The sequence below is a fragment of the Ixodes scapularis genome, unplaced genomic scaffold (genome assembly GCF_016920785.2).
Source record: "Ixodes scapularis isolate PalLabHiFi unplaced genomic scaffold, ASM1692078v2 PGA_scaffold12__126_contigs__length_90152505, whole genome shotgun sequence".
NCBI lineage: Eukaryota > Metazoa > Arthropoda > Arachnida > Ixodida > Ixodidae > Ixodes > Ixodes scapularis.
In genome coordinates this window covers 70,327,650-70,348,734 of record NW_024609838.1, presented here as the reverse complement: position 1 = coordinate 70,348,734, position 21,085 = coordinate 70,327,650, and the positions used below count along the sequence as shown (strand labels likewise).

The following is a 21,085-nucleotide window of genomic DNA, read 5'->3' as shown; positions in this document are numbered from 1 at the left end:
TGGCAAACGGCCGATCGACGCCCGCTGTGTTACCGCTGCGGGGAAGCTGACCACGTGTACCGGCGAGGCCCGTACCGGCAGCTGGGGCTACGCGGCTTCCACCACCGCGAGATCGACGATTACCTACGACGTCCACTCTCTCCAGTGTCTGCGCCTCGACGTGGGTCCCGTTCGCCTTCACCTCGACGTCCTGCAGCATCACCTGTCCATTGGTCCCGTTGAGAGAGCCTGTTGCCGTGTCCCGCCGCGGGAAAACTGAGTGCGGCAATACCGAGAGGTGGTGTTGCCGAGGACGAACGACGCCAATATCCTCCACAAACGTCGGGGGGCTCCCACATTAGCGACAAGACGCATCGGAAGGACGGTTTTGCGACGGTGTCGAATAACCTATTCTCGGCGACAACTTTTCTTGGCAATGCAGTGGAAGGTACGTCCCGCGTCCCCTCTCCCATTTTGAGTGTGCGCAGGACGCGGGACATACGCGAGACGTACCTTCCACTGCATTGCCAAGAAAAGTTGTCGCCGAGTATAGACGTTACCATTGACGTCCACGACGCGAAGGTACTCGTCGACACCGGAGCAGACTATACCGTTTTAAGTGGAAGGCTCTCTCGCCGCCGGTGGACATCTTATCACACCAGTGGGAAGGTGTACTGCGCGCGTGGACGTCCACGGGGAGACCTGTCCCGCGAAATTTGTCGTCCTCAAAGACTGTTCGAAAGACGCCATCCTTGGCATAGACTTCCTCTGAGTACGGTGCCGTGATCGACCTTGGAGCAAACAGGTTGACGCTGCGAAAGTCCGTTCAACCTCCGGAGGGATCCAAAAGGTCGCCAGCCGAAGTCCGAGTCATCGCGTACCATGTGAACCTGCCGCCACGGTCGAGTGTTCTTGTTCCCGTCATGACCGATGCAGTTGCCCGCGGGAAAGTCCTTCTGGAAGACAACGTCCAACTGCTTCTCGGAAGAGGAATAGGCGTCGCGAGGGGCGTAGTATTGGGGCCCCTCGCAGTATTGGCGCCAATACTGCGCCAATACTGCGAGGGGCGCAGTATTGGCGCACTGTGGCCTTCGTGACCAACTTCTGACAGGAGGCGCTGCACCTCACGAATGGTGCCGCTGTAGGACACGTCGAGGAACTCCTGGCCTATGCCGAAATCACTGCGATCTCCGACAAGCCCTTCACCTGTCAGCCATGCAGTACACCCCGCAACAGCTCGACGCTAACCCCAAGCTCAGTGCCACGGAACGACGACAGCTCGGAGACCTCCTCGCCGAGGTCGGCGACTGCTTTGCGACGACGTCGAGGGTGCGCCAGAGAACAGTTGCGAAACATCGCATCATTACCAAGGAGGATTCGCTCCCTGTGCATCGGCCGCCCTATCGGGTCTCCCCAAAGGAAAGAGAGGTTATTCATGATCAAGTACAAGTTATGCTCAACGACGACATCATTCAGCCTTCGAGCAGCCCGTGGGCCTCTCCAGTCGTACTGGTGAAGAAGAAGAACGGAACGCTTCGATTCTGCGTTGACTACCGGCGGCTCAACGCGGTTACCAAGAAAGGCGTGGATCCGCTCCCCCGCATCGACGACACGCTGGACCGGCTTCGCCACTCCCGATGCTTTTCGTCGATGGACCTTAAAAGTGGCTGCTGACAGATCGAAGTCGACGGACGGGACCGAGAAAAGACTGCCTTCGTCACGCCCGACGGACTGTTTGAGTTCAAGGTGATGCCCTACAAACTATGCACGCACCGGCAACGTTCCAACGTGTCATGGACACCGTCCTGGCAGGCCTCAAATGGCAGAGCTGTCTCGGGTAGCTCGACGACGTCATGGTATTGTCGGCCAACTTCGACGAGCACTTGCGACGCCTTCGGGCCGTTCTTAAGGCAATCAGGACCGCAGGACTCACCCTCAAGCCGACGAAGTGCCGGTTCGCCTACGGCGAAATGACTAACGTTGTGAGCACCCGAGGTGTAAGTCCTAACCCTGAGACGACTCGCGCCTTAGCAGCATTTCTACCGCCCACCGACCAAAAGGCCGTGCGAAGATTCCTGGGACTTTGCGCGTACTACCGGCGATTCGTTCGGGATTTCGCCAAGCTTCCTGCGCCGCTCACGCACCTTTCGAAAGACGCCGTGAACTTTGAATGGGGTGGAGAACAACAACAGGCATTCGACGAGCTAAAACGACGGCTCCTGTCACCACCGATTTTCGGCCACTTTGACTAATCAGCCGAAACGGAAGTTCGCACAGACGTCAGCAATACAGGACTCGGAGTGGTACTGGTTCAACGACAGGGGGGTGCAGAGCGCGTGATCGCATTCGCTAGTCAGACGCTGTCGAACACGGAACGCAATTACTCGACGACCGAGGAGTACCTGGCCGTCGTCTGGGCCATCACGAAATTCCGCCCGTACTTGTATGGGACTCCTTTTCGGGTGGTCACCGACCACCACTCGCTGTGTTGGTTAGCGAGCCTGACCTACGACGGTGGAGCCTACGACTGCAAGAGTACGACGTGACCGTGGTCTACAAGTCAGGCCGAAAACACAGCGACGCCGACTGCCTGTCCAGAGCCCCCGTCGAGTCAGCTACCGGCTGTGCCAAAGACGACGACGACGACCATCACTTTCTTGGCGCAGTGAGCGTTCACGGTATGGCAGCGCTCCAGCCGGACGATCTTGAGCTGCGCGCACTGATCGACCACTTGGTGGGACGAGGGTGTACGATTCCCCGAGCCTTCTTACGTGCCCTGCCAAGACTCGCCGTCCGGAGAGGTATTCTGTACAAAGAAAGCTTCGGGGATAGCAACTCGACGTGGCTCCTGGTGATTTCCACTAGTCTTCGAGAAGTGGTCTTCCAAGCCTGCCACGACGACCCAACATCTGGTCACCTTGGCTTCGGTAGAGCTCTTGCACGGATCCGGGAAAAATACTACTGGGCCAAACTCCCGAAGACTGTGCACCTCTACGTCCGTTCGTGCCACAAATGCCAACAACGCAAGAAACTACCGACGAAGCCGGCAGGTCTTTTACAGTCGATCGCACCCCCGTCTGCACCGTTCCAGCAGATTAGAATGGATTTCCTTGGACCTTTCTCGCCGTCGACGAAAGGAAACCGTCGGATAATCGTGGCAACTGATTATCTCACCAAGTATGCCGAGACAAAAGCACTCCCGTCGAGAACCGCCGTGGAAGTAGCCAAGTTCTTCGTTGAATCTATCGTCCTCGAACACGGCGCTCCCCAAGTTTGGATTACGGACAGAGGCTCCTCGTTCATGGCGCAACTGACACAAGAGATACTTCACCTGAGCCACACCGACCACCGCCGGACCATGGCATACCACCCGCAGATTAACGGGCTGACGGAGCGACTAAAGAAGACCATCGCCGACATGATCTCGATGTACATGGACGTGAAACACAAGACGTGGGATGAGGTGTTGCCCTGCGTCACGTTTGCGTACAACACGGCTGTTCAAGAAACCGCCGGGATTACACCTTTTCAGCTGGTGCCCGACAGAAAGGTTACGACGATGCTCGACACCATGCTTCCTCACGACCCTACGGACGACGGCACCGACAATGGCCAGCTGGTCACACAACGAGCAGAAGAGGTACGCCAGCTAGCCCGCTTTCGCATAAAAGACCAGCAACGTGTCGACGCTGGCCGGTACAACCTTCGTCGCCGCGACGTGGAGCTCCAGCCCGGAGACAGGGTGTGGGTGTGGACGCCCATTCGCCGCCACGGCCTCAGCGAGAAGCTGTTAAAACGCTACTTCGGACCCTACAAGGTCATTGGCCGCCTCGGGGACTTGAACTACGAGGTGCTCCTCGACGGAACTTGACCATCAAGACGCCGCAAGCCACGACCCGAAGTCGTCCACGTAGTTCGACTCAAGACGTTCTACGGGCGTTAGGATTGCAAAACTGTATGTTTATTTCGTTTCACCGTAAAAGTTTTTAGCCATTTCTGTTTTCCTTTCGCGTTGCATCGGGACGATGCACTTTTAAAAAGGGGGGGGGGGGAGGGGGATAATGCCTCCTGCAGGGCCGAGAAATCAACGCTCGGTCACGGACTTCTAGAAGATTCACGTTCATTCTCGCACCAGACATAACTTCCCCCCTGCTTTCTTGTTCTCGAAAGTGCCAGTTCATTCTCGTTCCGACCGCGTGACGCTCAAACCTTCTTTGCGGAAGTTTCGAGATAGTGACGCACAGTAGATAAGCAGCCACCCGCGACCTTGTCGAGTCAGTCGATCTCGCTCTCGCTCTCTGTCACGCCGCCGAATCACCGCCCGCTTTTCTGCCGCCTCGACGCTTTCTTTACTTATTTTGTTTGCTTGTTTTTTCGCGCTACAATGAAGATCAATTCGTGTTACGAGCGTAGGCCAAAATTTAAACAATCGCTTGTGTGGATGCGTCCTGTTATCGAGACACACGTGGGAAAGCATAGATTCCTATGACGAATGCCTGTGTCCCGGTCAACCGTACTATTTATGTTAAATACTTGTTTTGTTTTTAATACGTTGTATTGTTTTACCAGCGTGAAAATGACCCAAAGCGAAGAATCCGAAGCCGTATACCTAGGGAGTAGAATCGGAGTTTCGCCATGTTTTTGTCGCACAACTTTTTGCTTTTGCGGAAATTTAAATGTTGAGCATTGAGACAAGTTGGTGATGATGCTTATAAAAAATTGTCGTGCTTTCGGTAACCTCTAAGAGTAATAAAGTTTTTACCGCAGCAGCCGATGTTTCCCTTTACCGTGTCGTAGTGTGGGGCGGGGGGTTGACGGAGTCACAATAATTCTGTTATGATGGGATGAGGAAATAGTGTCTCTTCTAGTTACGACTAGCAAACTGCTCTTGGGCGTGACAGATGATGCAGGTAAAACAAACTGTTTCAATAAATATGATGCGACTGGATTAAACCAGTGTGAGCGAGCAAACCAGTAGCTTGCATGTAATAAGATACTCTTATCTCTAGTGTGAATTCACCCACTTCGATGTTCATGGGAAGGGCCGAGGATACCAAGAGGCTAATATTTTTAATCTTTGGCTAAACCTTTTTTTCCGCGTAAAATACTTTTTGCGACCCCCCCCCCCCCTCCAAAAAAAAAAAATAATAATAATAATCTCGCACCACGTCACACGCAGCATCAGTCGCAGCAGCCCTCTTATACCTTATTTACGCTGGTGGTTGAACCGCATTCGCAAAACTTGTGCGAACGCGGTTGCTGGAAAATTCAGTGCAGTTTCACGCGCATTTGATGATGACAACGAGCGGATACGTTTCACGATTGCGATTTGAACGCTAGTGTGAATGCAGCATTACTGAGGGGGGCTAGCGAGTCCCGCCGGACTTTCCGATAACCTTCCGCCCGAATCTCACACATATCAAGACTCCAAGATGTGTCGCTTGATCTTCAGATAATGAAGCTAACGCTTTAATTACGATTAAATCGCTTTAGCCGTTTAACCCTAGTCTTGAGTTTCGAAAAAAGAGTAAAAAATGCTTGCCTTATTATATTTGAGGACCTACACTTCTACGATAAACCACTCCAGCATTCTTGTTATTGTCACCGAGAGTAATTATGATATTAAAAATGTGTCTTAATAACATCACGTTCAAAAAGGCTTCCCGTGATTATATTTTTGTAGGCGTTACAACGCTAACTTTCAAATAGGACTGCGCTATGCTATTTATGACTTAGTGAAAATAGTAAAAAGGCGTAGTTTTTGTCTTTTATATATGTTTTAATTAATCGATTGATTAGTGAAGTATAGGGCAGCGATCACTCAGGTTATTTTTTTTAATCTACCCCCACCTCCAATCAAATTTTATTATTTTACGGAAGCTATGTTTTGTGTGAAATAACATATGTGTAGGACCCGCAATTTTGAAAACCACAGTATTATGACTATAAAAACATCCGACGTGATATTTCTCGCTTTGCTGAATTTCCGCGCATGTGAAGCTATACAATTCAACTCTTAGCAAAAAGAAACCACAAAAACAAAAGTTGCGTAACGATCACACGACATGATGTGTTTAGACAGCGGCAGGTGTGCTGCTGATTCGACGATGAGACCATAACGTTAGATTGACATTGCGCCCATCTTGCGTCATACTGTGATCTAATCTGGAAATGACGCTGCGTTGATTTAGCGTCGATACGTTGTTGATAAATTAATGATTTCAAGGTCTTGATGTGTCTTCTTGCCAAATTTAGCCGGGAAAGTGAAAGTGCATTGGTGCATGGTCAGGGAACGTCATTTTTTCCAGCTGAATTTAGCGGGGAACTTGAATTTGTCTAAGTCACGTGACGTGAGGTCACGTGACATTAATTTTCCCGCCAAATTTAGCGGAGAAATTGTTTATTTTCTTTTACGATGTACAGGGGGAACAGCGCACCCGCAAAACAGTCACTCAAATCCAGACACGCAAAAAAAAAAAAAAAAAAAAAAATTGGGTTGTGTGTATGTTTATACAGCCTAGAACTTGGTCTGCCTCAACGGGCGACGAGTCTCTCAGCTGTAGATGATTAATTTAGCTCAATCGTAAACAAACTAAAATTAAAATTAATGCAAGACTAGGTAGTCTAGTTTTTTTTGTGATAAGATTAAATACGAAGTACTTACAGAACTATCGTTATGTTCTGCGATATTCTCGGTCTCAATGATTTCTCTTGTTAGGTGGTTGTGGTGCTTGCCAAGCACGGTGCAGTTGCCATGCAGCACTGAGCAGCCAATGTCTCGACAGTGAATACCTAAATGTCCGGAGTTTTTGTTGGAGAAAGTGTTCTTATGCGCACGAAGGCAATCGTTGAGGCACCTTCTAGTCTGACCTATGTATAGTTTTCCACAAGAGAGGGAAAAGGAGTACACCAGCTTCTCTGTACAAGTGGGAAAGGTGTTTTTATTCTTCTTTTTGCAGCCGACAGTTGTAATTGGTGGGGTATTTACTTTTTTGCGCAAGCTGCGAAGTTTGTTAGGAGCTGAGAAGATGCTTCCAAGTTTACTCGGTTAGCTATTTTCTTCAGTTCGCGAGAAAGTTACGAATATATGGCACAATGATGGACTTTTTGTTCTGTCTCTTTGCTTTTGTTGAGTGCAAACATCTGGCCTGCTTTCGTTAATGAGCGTTTTGGCCACTGATGTTAGTAACGAGATTGAATACCCTGCGCGTTTTAGTCGAGAGACTTGCCCGTCAAAGCTCGGTGGGATGGAATGCGAGCAGGATCCTGTAAGACCGTTTTTGAGGCATAACCGCTCTATGCTCCTCTTAACTAATTTTGAATGCGCTGAGTTGAAAGGTAATAGCGGTTTTTTTTTCCCTGGGCTCATACGACCAGCATAAATGGTGGGGTAACATGAAGAGTCGAAGATCCAGGAATCTTAAAGAGCTTTCATTTGGAAGTACGCGAGTGATTTTCAAAGAGCTCACGCAGACTTTGAAACTGTCGAGGACGTCGGCAACCATGGTGGTAAAGTTGCGATCATCGGAAGCTAGAACGATTAAAAAATAATTGTCTACACAGCGGAACACTCTTATAACTTTGGAGGTACATACATCGAGTGCCCCCCCCCCCCCTCTCCCCAGACACACACACACATCATGAGTTTATAAATATGTTCCCCCTGTACAACATTAGAAACCAACTCGGCCGAACCTTCGTGTTAACAAGTTTTTTTTTACGCTCCCGCCGTCGCGAAACTGCGGGGCGGGCGACTTAGAGCTGCCGCTGTGGAACTATTTAATAAGGAGAGTGCAGCTCAGCCAGAAACTAGCTTTCATCGTAGAAATACATGCTTCTCAACGTGCGCCCACAGCAGACGCCGCCGCGGTATTTACACTCACAAATTGAAATGATCACAAGTTTGGCCCCACGGCGCGATGTGGTTCGATTTCGAGGCGAATACTGTAGCACGTTTTTATAGGCACTTTTCATACCCTTCAGTGAAAGGTGTTCCGTGCAACAGTACCTTGTTTTACGATGAAAATGGGTGTGTCGTTCGAAATAACAGTTCCGAAATGGTGTGGCTATGGGCGAATCTCTGGAAAAAAAAGACATTTTACACCTTTAGGGGTGGAATATTTCCTAGTGTGTGATATGCTCATGACCCGCTGCGGGTGTTTTTTTTTCTTCAGTGTACGGCATGACCGAGTCAAGTGGCATGGTGACGATGACATCAACACATAGCAGGGACATCAAGAGTGTGGGCTATCCGTTGCCACTCACGGAAATACGAGTGAGCTAAGTACATCCTTTTGCTAAATGCATATTTATAAACTAATTCTTTAGTTGCTCAAGTTTGGGCTGAAATGGGTATGTTGCAACCCTCACAATGGCGCAGCCCCAAATTTCATTGTAGCTTTATTGAGTTACTCTAAGACGTCTTACTGCGGCTTAGTTTTATATGCTCCAACAGCATCGTGCGAAGTTGAATATGAGCCGATTTCGGTTGGAGTTCTTTGTCACCTAATATATGATACGTTCGCACCATTTATAAGAGAGTAAGCACAATAAACAAAGGGTGACTGGTGCCCTGCTGGTATACGGTGCTGAGAACACGCTCTACTTGTGTGCCTGCCGCGTCTCTATATAGGTCCCTGAATTTTCACCTGGTGGCATCACACAGGGTTGTCGATTGCTCTAAAGATGATGGGGCGGGGGCGGGGGCGGGGGCTTTCTCAACTTGTTTAGCAAGAACGTCAGAAATGTCTGAGGGCGATCGCCCCTCCTGCCCCCTCCCTCTCCCGCTTGTTTCGATTCTACTGGTAACACAAGTGTCATTTTCTTGTCTTTCCCAATCATGAATGGCTATGACACAGCGGTGGCCGTGGATGTAACAGCCACCTGGAGCTGTAGGTCGCCCCTCAGCTTGATCAATCTACGGAAACTACATCGTTAGACGTGCTACATGTTGTGACGCCGCGACGACAACGGCACCTGTGTGATACTTTTGTGATACTCGTCGCACAAGTGTCATAATCTTGTGACACTCGTGACATAATATTCGAAGAAGTCGCCTACGCAGCGTTGTTCCCCGTTTCCGTGTCTCTAATAGATCATTAACCGTACCGTGCCGGGACGGTCATTTTCTCGGCCTAAGCCGAGAAAATGACAGAGGAAAGTGCTATCTAAGTGGAATTTTTGACCTTAAGTGTGCAGACATAGCTCATGTTCAAGATGCCAGGGGCTTAACGCCAAAAATCCTGACTCAAGAGTTTTCTCACAGTCATGTCGTTTGACATTTTAAAGGAGCTCGACTCAAAAGTCTGAGATAGACCTTTGGCTAAATTACCCGAGAACCAAAGAAAATGCTGATTACGTGGGTACACGTGTTGCCTTTACGCATTAGTAGAAACATCTGAACTAGTAACACAAATTACAGGTCACTATAATTTACTTTTTGGGAAGGTATGGTACTTTCATATTGGGTCTGTGCGGCTAGGAGGCTCCACTGGCAACACTGAAACCGGAACGTCAGATGCAATAAAGGGGGGCGAAGGTGCAGCTTATTCCCAACGAGTTACGAAAAGTTTGATCATGCGAAATGTTTGCTAAAAGTCTACGGCAGCAAAAGAAACGAAAAGAAAAACTGCAAAATATTGTGTTTCTTAGACTACTCGCTTGATTTGGAAGTTCTATAAACTATGACGTCATCCCACTCGGGAGCGTGGGAAACTTTGACTATTAGTTTCGGCGTGATGTTGACCTGCCGTTTTCTCAAAAGCAATTTTAGAGTAGAGATAATAAAAAGCATGCCGGAAAAAGTAAAGCCTGGATACGCTAAAAGTATGGCTAGCTTGCGTGGTCCCCAAAACCGCCAAAGCTCCCTTTCAACTGCAATTCCAGGTTCTCGATTTGGACACAGACAAGCCCCTGGGTATCGACCGGGACGGAGAGATCTTGGTTAGAGGACCCCAGATTATGCTTCATTACCTTAACAAGCCTGAAGCCACGAGGAACGCAGTAGACCCTGATGGCTGGTACCACACTGGTAAGAGCAGCGACCTTCGTCATGTGTTTTCGAACCTGCTTTTACGGCTTCGTGTTCAGACCACCAGGAGATGTGAAGAAACCCGCAAGAAGAACGGCTAAGGGTGCGTAGGACCATACTCCGTTTCAGGATAACTTGGCAAACTGCGGAGGCTGAGGCCTCCGCGACCCTATTGAGGGCGTCGCAGCGAGGCAAGGGACAACACTCAATGGTCGAGGCCAGGAAGGCCTTGTTACCACTCCAGCAACAGCGCTGTCTGCGACTAAAAGTAGTTCTAGGCACCTTTTTTTGTTTAGCGGCAATCGAAGTCGCGCGATTGCATCTCTGTCGACGCTACGCAACACGACACGGAAGAAAGACGAAGACCTGTTCCTTTTAAAAAGATACTTGAGTCGGATCGACCCTTTTTCGAGACCAGCGTTGCTTTTGAACGATGCTTAAACAATCGCTGCCCTGTAATCAACCACTTACGCTCAAAACATCGCCCGGGCATTTGCACCTGCCACAGATTCGCGGGTAAATTGAGCGAATGGTTCTCTCATGAACTGTTCCCGAAGAGCTGGCTACTCTAGCGGACGGCAATGTTGTGGCGATGGACGCGCACCCGAAGCTCGGTTTCGCAGCAAAGGACGCTTGTCCAGCAGACGATAGCCGGTTGCTCCGGGCCTTGCATTTAGCGCAGTGACACAAACGTCCCCCTGACGTGGTGTCACGTGCCTTGCTCCGACGCTCTTAATGGGTCGCAGGAACCGTATACCTCCTCAGTTCGCCAAGTTATTATGACACGGAATCTAGCATGTGATCGTACATGTTTAAGGCGCGTTGTAATCCTCAGTTCTAGTTTAATCTGCCTCTCATACGTCATTGAGCTTCAAGATATGTTTTCCGACAGTTCATGCAACCGCGTTCAGACCGTTGGCAGTATAAAGTTTCTAGAGGGCACCTGTCCTTCAAGCGTCGTTCATGCGCACGTTCGCTCAATAGAGAGCAAGAACATTAGAGCAGGCACAGTGACTTTCTGCCGTACGCACACCGACACAGAATCACGAGAACAGCAAACTTTGCTGCGAAAACGCTACTTGTCACACGTCGGAGATAGCAGATAGAAAGCTCAATTTGTGAGTTTACCAACTACACAACTATGGGGGTCGTGGTAGGACCGCACTGAATTGCCGCTTCATCTGGTTCTTTACATGGGCTTTCTTCATGGCATATTCTCGCTGACGGTTGAGCTGCGTTTGTGATGTTGTTGCCGAAGCGGGGGACAGCGTTATGGCGCTCTGTGTACTTGTTTCAAAGTCGGGCTGGGCGTCGAATAAAACTTTTAACTAAATTAATCGCCACCCTCTAGTCGAATAATGAATCCATTAATCGGTTTCGTTCATTACCATGCACATTATAAAAAAGTAAAAATGATAGTTCTTGACTTTGCTGAATATGTTACAAACGGCGTAAGATGCAATTTCCGACTTAAAATCAAACTTGATCAGTAGTTGATTGATTGATAAAACGTCATTATTTCGCCTTTTCGACTCACTCTTGCCGTAAGGTATCACTGAAGGCTTTGATGTGTCGTTGAGAATAGTCAAAAGACACCCACTCTCACAAATATTTACTTCAGGCGCAGAGGCAAAAAGGTTCGTTGATATATTCTCGGGCAATAGCGAGCTCCTTTGATTGTTCACAATAGTGTCTGATGCGCTAAACGGTCTCTCGCGTGCCATTGAGAATAGACGGGACACGTATAACCCTCTCTACATGCTTTGAGTTTCAAATCTCGTCCCTACAGTTTACTTTAAGGCAAATTTTCACCTAAATTTGTCCTTTGTACAGGCGAACTCGTCCACGTTTGCGCGATGAAACGTTAAAGTTTTACTTTTACAGCGAAGCTGTTATGTGCTAGGATCTGGAAAAAATGTGTCCGTGGATGTTAACAAAAAAACTCTCGTTTAAACGGCGCTCCTTCGTTCCGATTGGTCATGGCAAGTATAAATAAAAAAAACGAGGGGGTAACCTGCGTGAGTCAACCTTGATTGGCATTATTAGATAGTGAGGTCCTGATCCCTTGTTATCATCTACGGTCTCCGACTTATCTCAGCTAAGAGTGCACTGTGACGAGGCTGAGGGAAGAACGCGCCCCGATCTAACCTTCTTTTCTTTCTCTTCCGGGATGCTAATAAAGAGACTTGGCCTCAATCGGGAAAAAACTATCCTTGAGGTGTGCCTCGAAAATTTGGTTTAGAACTTACAACGTCGTCTATTGAAAGAGCTCATCGCCTCTATGTATTTATATGTCTCTATTCAATCACTATAGCAATTCGCTGTAACGTCGCTGTAAAACCTAAAATAGCTACCTAGCAATGGCTGTGTTCCTTTGTCTCTTGACGTAGCCATTCCCTAGGGACGTGATCAGTTGCCCTTTGGGCTCGTCATGAGCCGCGTGTTGTTCGCTCTGAAGAGGAAGAGCGCGCGTACAAGGATCGTCGGCGTGCTCAACAGCGCGGATGTGTGCGAAAGCGTCGAGAAGCCGAACACGCAGTGGCCCAACGTGGTACGGCCGATGGTGTGGGTCCATCGGCATCGATTTATTTTAAACTCACCGACGAAGAACGTGCCCGTCTAGAGCGTCAGTGGCGACAGAAGCGGAAATGTGAACGTCGTCGCCGGTCGAAAATAACCGACGAAGAACGGCCGCCGATGCCAAACGGAAACTAGTAGCTTTTGTCGTAAAGAGAACAGCTTCGCTGGTCCTTTATCTTCAAGTGAAGTGGATGGGCTCTGCATTTGTTTTGGTCAAAATCTAAGTGATTAACCGGTTAAGAAATAATCACGATTAGAGTATTAATCGCGATTATTATTGCTCACACCTATACCTTGATACGCAATTGGTCGCCGGAAAATGCCGCTGGCGATTTCTTGGTGACCACCTGCTGTTTTTCGGTACTTTTGTTTGGCGAACCTATTTTAATACTCATAATCTCCCCAGCTTAGTCTATAATCCAAATCTCAACCTTAGCATGCTGACATTAAGAATACTACGAACGTGGCCACTTTTCCACGGAAACCAGTTGGACGACTATTCATTTCAACTTAAGTCCGCATACGGCCGACGTTACGAGCGTTTGAAGCTTCAGTCAAAGGTATCATGGTACTTACTTAATAAATTTACTTTTATTTGTTAAGTCTCCTGCCTCTTCATCATCGAGCAGCGCCCGACCCCGAGTATAACGTTTGGCGCAGCTTTTCTGCAGTATCTGATCTGAAGAGCTTGTATGTGTAATTGGTGATTTTAACATTGACCTACTTCGTCCCACACTGACTGTAGTCTTGGGCTACTTTAGTGTTGTGTTTGAATGGGGCCTAGAAGCAACAATTCAGAGAGCGATACAGGAGTAATGTGAATTTGACCAGCTTGAGGTATCTATAGCATTCATCATATAAGCGTTCAAGCTCGCAACGTACTAACTCAATGATTGCAGCTAAACGTGCTGAACGTTATTTTGTTTGTCGAATTATTATTATAAATATCTAAACCGTTGACCTGCGTGGGCGCTGAGAAGGACTTTTTAATAGTCAATCCCAGAGACTTCAATAAACTTGTAGAGAAGCATGATTGGAATATTTTCCTTCTAACTATCGCCAGATGTCTGTTATGAACAGTTGGCAGCTCAGCCTAACCTTTTAAGAAAGCGGCTACACGTATTGTAAAAAATTAGCAGCGTAAAAAAGACCAGAAATGGATGCCTACGGAAATATTGGCGGCCATCGAAGAAAAATACGTCGTATGAGTTCAGTCGGAACGCTCCCCCGGTGAGACTATGCTACGGTTGAAATTTAGGAAGTATAGAAACAAAGTTGATGCCATGATTCGTCAGGCAAAACGCACGCACTTCAGAAATAATCTAAGGACGTTATTTTTTTACATGCAAAAAGTAAATCTTGGTCACTCATCAACATTCTCCATGGTACAAAGAATTGCACTAGACACGATGGCTACCTTCTCTCGCAATTTTTCACTGATGGACTGAGTATTTCTAATGATCATAATTTTTTTTCTTTCGAGTGTCAGGTATTGGAGGACACCACGCATATTCATGTATTTTAAACAGTAATGTTTTAGACGAGACTTCTCTTCCTCTTCTCTCAGAAGAATTGCTTAGTTAAATTATTTTTAACCTTAAGCCCAAGAAATTTCTAAGTATCAACAGTATTACTAGCGCAGATATTTCGAAGGGATTATAGATATTTTGTTCTCATTTTTAGTCACGTTACATTTAATTGTGGCATTCTGTTAACAATTAAAACAGTACATTCTACTTTCCAGAGGAGGCACGCGAAAAGACGTAAAAAATTTTCGACCTATCTTCATTCTACCTTGTTTTGCTGGATATCTGTGGATAACTTTGAATAACTTGTTAGATAAACACAGGCTCCTTATCAGTACAGATTAACACAAGGCCGAGATACCCCAATGCTCCTCGAAATGTTTTCTTACATGCTCACATTAGCTTTTGAACGGAGCAAGATGCTTGCACATTGTTTTTTTTTATGTTCGCAAGTTGTTTGATAGTGTTTTCCACCGTATTTTGTTCTCTAAACTTTTAAGGTTAATCTTTCGAGGCTCTTTCAGCTACTTCTGAAAAAAAAAAAAAAAAAACACTTTCTACAGGATAGGCCTCAATGTGCTTCATATGAACGGTGTCAACGCGCATTGTTTTTTAATCAAAGCTTGTGTCCCCTAGCCCCATTTGAAGTCTATTATTATATATTTATGTGAATGACCTGGTTCCAACATATTTATTGCAATATGCTGACAAAACCGTTATTCTGTTCAGTGTCCATTTATTCAGATGCTATCTTGTCTTTACAAACTGTGGCAATTAAAGCGACGTAATGGTTTGAAACTAATTTAATTAAAGTTAATTATTCCAAAGCGCAAGCTATACGTCTTTGCAACCCTTTAAAACAAATTAATATAACCTCTTCCTTACAAATATATAAGCCTGAATGTATATCATGTGTATATTAGCCTATACATCAGGGACGTAGCCAGGATTTTGTGTAGGGGGGGGGGGGGGGGGGCACCCATGAGAATATTTAGCTTATTCTTTGACAGTTACCTAACCTGGAACTCTCATCTTGCTAATTCATGTAAACAAAAATTCGTGCAGTATCGTGTTTGTTGTACAAATTTAGATGCCTTAAGCCACAATCAGTTCGAAAAATTGTTTTACAGACTCTAGTGTACAGTGAGCTCCGTTATGACATCACCGTGCTTGGTCACTGTGCTCTCCGCTGCCAATTTTGTATTATTTGTTATGCGTCCTTTGTGAAAAAATATTTCCTATAATTTATGCCTTTTTGAAGCACATTCACGCCTTTTAAGTATTATGCGTGCTTATTACTCGCTATTGATGGAAACTGTTGCTCATAGGCATTTTTGGGATGGAGAATATACATTTCTATAAGTACCTTCCCGTGTTCTTAGACCTAAAGAGCGTTACCGGATACCTCGATGTTCGACAATATTTGAAAAACAAAAGCTCGTAATTAACATTTTCTGTACAAACTACCCTTTCTCAACAAATTACCTTCTAGTATTCTTAATACAATAGCAAAATACAACCCCTAAAAAGCCCCGATAAATTTTAGTTTGTAAAGTGCTCACAAGTTCTCTTTTAAATTTCTTTGTGTGGATTTGTTTTTTTCATGTCTCGTTTTAAAAACGGCTTGTTTCACTGATTACCTAAGGCAGTGCCTGTCAAGTCTAATGTGGCTGTGGCTGGTCTGACTTTATATTTGTTTTGATCGTATGAAATAAAATCATTATTATAAAAAAGTGTACCAAGATAGGGTGTTCGTCAAGCTTTTGTACGCTTTCTATCGTAGCTGAAAGCTGAAGCAATCATGCGCAGGGAAAGCCCAGTGACTAGTGCTTTTTACACTGAGTTTTACCATCAGCGCATAACGTCGGCAGCATTCGGACGTAAGATGAAACAAACTATAAGGGTATTCTTCTGCACGCTCTTTGCACTCGTCCCAAGTTCAGGCCGCAAAATGAGAGAACGTGTAACTACGGATTGACGACTCCGCCGAGCTCGCCTGCAAGCAATGTCCACCATGGCGCACCCTGCTGCAGGAAAGAATGCCTTGTCGTACGGTGCACACCGTAACGAACTGAACTCAGACTTATTTCTTGCTACAAGCCGAATAGGCCGATGTCACCAGTCAGTTTGACTACGCCACCGCTGCCGCAATGCATCGAGGGAACTTTAGCCTTTCTGCACGTGCGACAACTTCGCTGGAGCTCTGCGCGTGTGGAGCAGGAGACAGCATGAGCCCTCTCGTGCACTGCCGTTTGCCTCCTGTGAACTTAAGATATGGCGGCGTCATGCATGTGCCGAACGCTTGGTGAGATCGGGCTATAGGGAGTATTCACTGGCGGCCATAGCTGTGTGCGCGAATGCTGAGCGCGTACTGGTGGCGAGTTTCCACAGTCTTTTTTTGCAACGTGCATTCTGAACCATCAAGAGTGCCGGTCTTAGCACCCTATTGATCTGAGCTCGTTCTGAGCAATTCACTGGACGCCATATTTGTGGGTGCGGTCTAGAGCGCATTCCCAGAACGAGCCCATATTAATAGGTTGCTAAGGCCGGCAATCATGATGGTGTGGAATGCACGTTGCAAAAGAACCGTGGAAGCTCGCCATCAGCACGCGCTCAGCAGTTGCGCACACAACTATGGCCGCCAGTGAATACTTCCTTGGGGTAGCTGTGGGAGCCACAATTAAAGAAGCATCGGACTCGTGTGATCCTTCCTTGTTTATCTCGGGTCGACAGTCGGACGATAGGCGTCTCTGAACATTGTGCACCGCGCAGAAGTGGAGCAGTCACGCTGGGACTCGGTGGGAGCCGGCGGCATTCTGATTCAGTTGTATGTGTGAGTGGTTAGATTATACAGTACACATGGCTTGCACGTGACATCGTCGGATGGGGCTCATGGTCAAATCGGTTCCTTCCTGCATGTTTTTGTTGAGAAAAACAAACTGGATGGTGCGAAATGCATGCTGCAGAAGGTACGCGCTCGGCACGGCTACCATAATGACCGCTGATGGGACGTCAGTGCCAGTCATGTGTAGATTGTGTGCGACCTGACTTAGCTCATTCAAACCCTAAGATGTACACATGACCTGCATGAACTTTACCTAACGGAAGTTATCACAAGTGATCTAGCGAAACATAAAGCTACCCTTACCATCGTGTTAGCGTTCTGACGTTTATGGGGGCCAATATTGTCATAGGCACGGGGTATAGGGTCTATTCACTGGACGCCATATTTATGGTTTTCTGTTTAGAGCGCATGCTCAGAACAAACTTACACTAATAGCCTGCTAAGACCGGCAATCTTGAGGGTGTGGAATGCACGTTGCAAAAGAACTGTGGAAGCTCACCGTCAGCACGCGCTCAGCAACCACGCGCACAGATATGGCCGCCAGTGAATACTCCCTATACGGGGATTAAAAAAAATGATTGGGGCTATAAAAATAAAAGAAGTGATAATTTGAGTATTTTAGGTTGTGTGTGTAAAGGTAGGGACCGTTTCTCAATTCTAACGCAGGTGACTTGGGACACTTTGACGGCGACGGTAAAGTGTACATCGTGGACCGAGTCAAGGACCTGATAAAGTGCATGGACCAGCAGGTGGCGCCAGCCGAACTCGAAGACCTGCTCATGACGCATCCGCTCGTGGTCCAGGTGGCGGTGGCTGGGGTGCCGCACAACCCTTACGGGGAGGCAGCCAGGGCTTTCGTTGTGCTCTCGGAAGAAGCCGCTCACGTGCCCTTGGAGCGGATCGTCCAAGAGTTAGAGACGCTTGTTGCCGGTAGGTAGAAATGTTGGCACTTTCGAATGGCTATTGCGTAGGGTCAAGGTGTTTCGGTGACGCCCTCTTTCGGTTCTCCCAAGTAACGTCCCTACGAATGCTTGTCTTACCGGGACGTCACAAATTATGAAATTGGGAGTCACCGTATTCTTAAACAGTCAATGTTGACATCCTTGTATTACTCTTATTTCCGGCGATGAAGGAAAAATAAATCCCACCGAAGAAGTCATAGGGAGTGCACAGTGTACGGACACTCTTGGAAATCTGACCACAGCTACGCTTTCGATGGCGTACAAGCCGCCAATAGAGATTTTGCCTAACGTGCAGGGCCGTCCGCGGCACCGAAATGAATGCTGGGAAGTCTAGGTATAGTACCGGTGTTAGCGCTCTCTTTAGTGTCACGTGGTAGATGTTGCGGGGGAGAGGAGAAGTGTACAAGACTTGGCGCGCGGCCTTTCGGAACATTCGTTTTTGCTCAATCAAAGCATCCCATTTGCCCGCCAAACTGATGAACTTGTACATTTGGCGCTTGCAAGGTTTTTTTGAGATACCTGATGCAAAACGTGCGGCGCCTTTCGAGGCGCATAAACGAATGGCGGGAACTGTAGGCACAGAACCGGTTATAGTAGTCAACAAATGCGACGGAGGATACGCAGGCGAGCGGGGAGGGCAGGCAAGTAACCGCGCTACTGGAAATCGCGCACGACTTTTTGGGATTGTTGCTCAAAGTTTATTGAATTCGTCTCGCATACTTTTCTCTATCATAGACTCGGCGCCATGTTGACACCGCCAAGACGAGGAGGCCTTACTGCTTGTTCCGTCACGTCACCAGATGGAGACCTGGCAGGAGTTTCCCCAAAAATTGAAATTAGGGGGTGTGTCTAAATTTTTAGGGCGGGGGCCTTGAGAATAGAGGAGTCGTTGCGAATTAAGAGGGTGCCTTAAAAAAAACAAGGGGGGGTGTACTTCCCCATTAGGGGGTGCGTAGGGAAATTACAGGCCTGATGACGTGATGTAACTTCCGAACTCTGTTACGTGCTGGGATCGAAACTGAAAGTTCAGCAGTGTCAAAGTCTGTAATCATTTTACCATTGGAAACAGTGAAGGTTTGGCGATGATGATTTTGAGGTTGTTCTTTTTTAATGGGGCGGTTTGAAGTGGGCATTACAAACTAGCCAAGAAAACAAAACAAAAAATAAACTAAAGCTTTTATTGCTTTTTTGTCCATCCCCACCGATCTTCCAGCCGCCTTTTAGACCTTGCGGCTGAGTCCTTGCACAGCTCGCCGCGCTTGCCGGGCCTTGGCATAACCCCAGCTGCTGCCGTGTTGGTAACCCCACCTTGCGTTGTCCCAGAAGTTTGGAATCCGAGTGCCTTTTCCAGTAATTGATCACGGCGTAGGACCCCGCCAGGCTGCTGTGCCCGCTGTCTTGATCAGTACACCAATCCGCTGGGTGCTTTGCGTGCAGCCTTGGACTTGAGAGCACAATGTGCTCGATGGTTTCGGGCGATAATCTACATGCCCGGCATGATGTTGAACAAATCATCTGAGCCAGGAAGAATTGCACAAAAATAAACTGATAAACGCATGCCAGCAGGACTGACTGTTCTTAATGAATGAAGATTGCTTGTCCGTTAGAACATAGTATCTCAAATTGAGGGCTGAGCTTAGAAGCCGCAACTCGCAGTTCCTGCCCGTTGTTGAAATGCGGCCTGAACTTTGTTTTTATTGACGCGACCGCGGCGAAGCCTATTTTGTGTTTCTGTTCGAGTTGCAGAGCAGCTTCGCGACCCTCCGCTTAATCTGTTGCGATCCCTTTGGCGTTGCGACAACGCAGCTCGGGAAACCCTAGCATAGGCAACCCCCCTTCCCCCCCCCCTCCCCCCCAAAAAAGGCAAAAAAAAAAAAAAAACAGTGTTCAGGATTGCGCGGCATTTCCGGAGGCTTCGTAAAACTGTTTTCTATTTCCACATTGCAGAAACTTCGGCCCCTCACAAGCACCTGCATGGTGGAGTCCAGTTTCTCAGTGAACTACCGAAGTCAGAGTCCGGGAAGTACCTTCGGAGAGAACTCCGAGACTTCTACCTCAGATCCATCTCCTAGTGCAGAATCTGCGAGCTTTTACTGTGGCGAAACCACGTTCTTGATAAAGCGCACCTTTATGGCTAACATTACTTTTCTTCTACTATTTGTTGGTAGAATAAATTGAACATTTTTTCAAACGCTGAATGTATTTTACCAACCGTTTTTATGGAAAAGATCATTACGTTCGTCCGTCATACACGACCATCACGCTCTACTGTTTGGTTCGACACTAGCCAGAATCACATGATGCTATTTTGCTAGCGATTTTTCAAATGCGACGTCGGTCACCTCAGCCTCCACCATGCCTTTGTTGCCGCACGAACGACGCCGCAACTGCGGAAACTCAAGTAAAATCGCACCACAGGATTCAGGCTTTACACATAGTTGAAATTTTAATAAACGGAACACCTTACGTCACGTGTCGTTATGCATACAGCATATGCTCGGGTTGTTCTCGACACATGCTGCGCGTCTCCGAGTTCATCAAATAAATAATATCGAGGCACTTTTTTAATTTTTGTCTAATTTTAGTTGGCAGGAAAGGAAGATAAATCTACGATTCTATGCTTTCTTTCCAGGATTTAAATTCAAAACAATAATGAAATGCTATAGCGCGTAATACGCCGATTGTACAAGTAATTATGTTTAGCCTGTTTTCCAACGGGTTTCGTGCCAAGTGTTCAAGTGCCTGTCAGTAGGTCACCGGGCACGGTCTGACTAGCCGAGGCTGCCCTGCCATCAGATGGAAATCGCTTGAATGACTCTATAGACATTTTCTCTTTCCTGTTGTTCTCACTCACGGGGGCTCCGTATCTGGTATGCAGGACGAAAAAAGAATGAAACACTTCAACCTAGAACACGCAAGCAAATACAGGTGAGGCAAAAAACAAAAAAAAAATGTGTGGCAATCACGCATTTTTCGTAAGCACGTTCCAGCGGCGTGGAGAGATCGTAACAAAGTTTACTGCATACCAGAAGTGACGACGTTCAACATGGCCGCGCCCTTGTGGAAAAGGTGTATAGGTTGCAGACGATCCGAAATTTCGATGTCGGAAAAGTGTCGCGAGAGGCTCTTAAAACTCGGTCACCCATTAAAGGGGCCCTCCGGA

The 21,085-nt window shown here is 47.3% G+C and overlaps 1 protein-coding gene across 1 annotated transcript in view; it reads left to right on the top strand.

The window, feature by feature from the left end:
- Positions 1 to 20,015, top strand: part of LOC115327108 (4-coumarate--CoA ligase-like 7) — a 91,810-nt gene extending 71,795 nt beyond the window's left edge. Inside the window, exons 7-10 of the mRNA XM_040210874.3 lie at positions 8,154 to 8,254; positions 9,865 to 10,009; positions 17,627 to 17,890; positions 19,870 to 20,015. Of these exons, the coding sequence (XP_040066808.2) occupies positions 8,154 to 8,254; positions 9,865 to 10,009; positions 17,627 to 17,890; positions 19,870 to 19,994 (635 nt within the window). The 3' untranslated portion in view covers positions 19,995 to 20,015. The remainder of the gene's footprint in view (positions 1 to 8,153; positions 8,255 to 9,864; positions 10,010 to 17,626; positions 17,891 to 19,869) is intronic.
- The last annotated feature ends 1,070 nt before the right edge of the window (positions 20,016 to 21,085 follow it).